Below are 2368 nucleotides of genomic sequence, written 5' to 3'. Positions count from 1 at the left end.
AATTGCAAGATAAAAGGTTGATCCAACCACCTTCCTCTAACTAGAATGAAACTGGTATCATTCCATAAAACGTCTTCACCTTTTCTTAAGTATTTTCAAGAAAAAAATGTATGGCATCTTGCAGATCCTTATATCAGAGAATTCTCCTAAATATCCAGGCATTATTTATTGCAATTCTACCCAAGTTCTTCATCATTTTGATTTTTTTTATCTATGATTTGAAATGCTAGAAACATCTTCTCAGCATTCTTCTCACAGCTGCCTTCACCTCTTTGTTCTTCAGGCTGTAGATGAGAGGATTCAGCATGGGAGTGACCACACTATACTGCAAGGAGAAGATCAGCTCTTGAATGGATCCTGAATTTGGCATGAGATAGCGGAGTAAACCTGAGCCATAAAAGAAGATCACTGCAGTGAGGTGGGAGGAACAAGTGGAGAAGGCCTTACTTCTGCCTTTGGTGGAGCTGATGCTCAGGATGGTGAACAAAATGCGAACATAGGAGAAAAATATCAAGAGGAAATTTCCAAAGAAATGCAGGAGGCTGGAGCAGAGCAGGGCAGTAAAGCTTGCAGACACACTGGAGCAAGACAAAGGGTAAAGAGAGGGCAGCTCACAGCTGAAGTGGTGGATATTTTGAGCCTCACAGAAGTCTAAGTTGAGAGCTACAAGGATATTGATGAGAGCATCCAGAAAAGCCAAGCCCCATGAGCCCCCCACGAGCCCCATACACAGCTGTCTGTTCATCACCTGGCCATAGAGCAGAGGAGAAGTGATGGCAACATAGCGATCATAGGCCATGACAGCAAGTAGGCAGGATTCTGTGCCTCCAGTGGCAAACACAAAGAAGACCTGAGCCATGCAGCCTTCTACTGAGATGGTTTTCTTCTCAGACAGGAGGTTCTCCAATAGCTTGGGTACAGTTACAGAAGAGTGACAGACATCCAGAAAAGACAACTGTCCCAGGAAAAAGTACATGGGGATGTGAAGCTGGGAATCCACCCTGATCACCAGCAGCAGCAGCAGGTTCCCCATCAGGGTCAGGGTGTAAATAACAAAGAACAGCACAAAGAGCAGAGCTTGGATTTGGGGGTCAGCAGACAGCCCGAGGAGAATAAACTCAGAGACAACACTGTGGTTTCTCATTGCCTTCGATATTTTCTTGGGAATGCAAGAAAAAAATCAGGTGAAGTCTTTACTGACGTCTAACAAATATCCAAGTGTTTTAACCCTCTCCATTCACAAAGCTTTATGCCTACTCAAAAATGTAAGTTCTGAAATTTCCTCAAGTCTCTAAGTTTACCAAAACCTGTAATAATTTTTTCTGTGGGATCCCAAAATGTGAAAAGTGAAGTTTCTCAGTCGTGTCCCACTCTTTTCAACCCCATAGATGGTAGCCTAAGGGCTTTTCCATCCACGGGATTTTCCAGGCAAGAGTACCGGAGTGGGTTGCCATTTCCTTCTCCAGGGGATCTTCCCGACTCAGGAATCGAACCTGAGTCTCCCACATTGTAGGCAGATGCTTTACCCTCTGAGCCACCAGGGAAGCCAACCCTAGATTAACTTGGGTTGTGGGATCCCAACCCTAGATCAACTCCCTCTCCACTTTCATTGTTCTTTCTTTAATGTCTTAAGAGCTTACTTGCTATTGTTTTATTATTAAAGTTACTTGACAATGTTTGTGAACTGTTGATAATAAACTAGTAAAGAGGGAGAAATTACAGGAGGAATAAGAGAAAATTGCAGAAATGGTGTCTTTCAGAGCAGCTGGGTCTCAGAGCAAAAGCAGAGCATGGCCAAAGGCAGAAGAGGGTTTACTTCACCAAACATTCATGAAGTAAGTAGATTTGGTTTTAAAAAGGAAACTGCCATTTAAAAAATGGCTTTTATTTTTCACTAACTATTTAAATAGGGTCAATAATGGAAAGTGAAGAGGGGTAGTGGCTGGAGATTTGCAGAGTGAGGAGAAAGGGAATTAATTAAAGAGAAAGGGGCACAGCAATATCCCAGATGTTATAAAGGTGATCATAAACTGCTGACCAATATGGGAACATACTCTGCTCATAATCTCCAGGCTCAGCTTGTGTAATCTATTCAGGTGCATCTCTTGTCTGTGCCTTCATGCCATTTGTAAATAAAGAGTACCCTCTAACTTTCTAAGATTGGCCTTCTCTTTCTCTACTCTGAACTGACGACTAAAATTACAACCCAAGACTCAGGATAACCCTTCAACACTATTGACTCCACCATCTCAACCTTTTCTGTCCTGCTCAATATCTTGTGTTCACAGTGAAAGATCCACCACTCAGTTTCTCAAAGGAATTATGATTTCTCTACCATGTTTATCCAAACAACACCCGGAACAAGAGC

The 2368-nt window shown here is 42.6% G+C and overlaps 1 protein-coding gene across 1 annotated transcript; it reads right to left on the bottom strand.

The window, feature by feature from the left end:
- Positions 1-226: 226 nt before the first annotated feature.
- LOC109558374 (olfactory receptor 8S1-like) lies at positions 227-1144 on the bottom strand. Its single transcript, XM_019959811.2, has one exon. It carries the CDS (start codon positions 1142-1144, stop codon positions 227-229), a length of 918 nt encoding a protein of 305 aa, XP_019815370.2.
- Positions 1145-2368: the final 1224 nt, after the last annotated feature.

Source organism: Bos indicus, chromosome 5 (genome assembly GCF_029378745.1).
Source record: "Bos indicus isolate NIAB-ARS_2022 breed Sahiwal x Tharparkar chromosome 5, NIAB-ARS_B.indTharparkar_mat_pri_1.0, whole genome shotgun sequence".
Taxonomy (NCBI): domain Eukaryota; kingdom Metazoa; phylum Chordata; class Mammalia; order Artiodactyla; family Bovidae; genus Bos; species Bos indicus.
The sequence above is the reverse complement of the archived record's forward strand: the minus strand, read 5'-3'. Positions and strand labels throughout refer to the sequence as shown.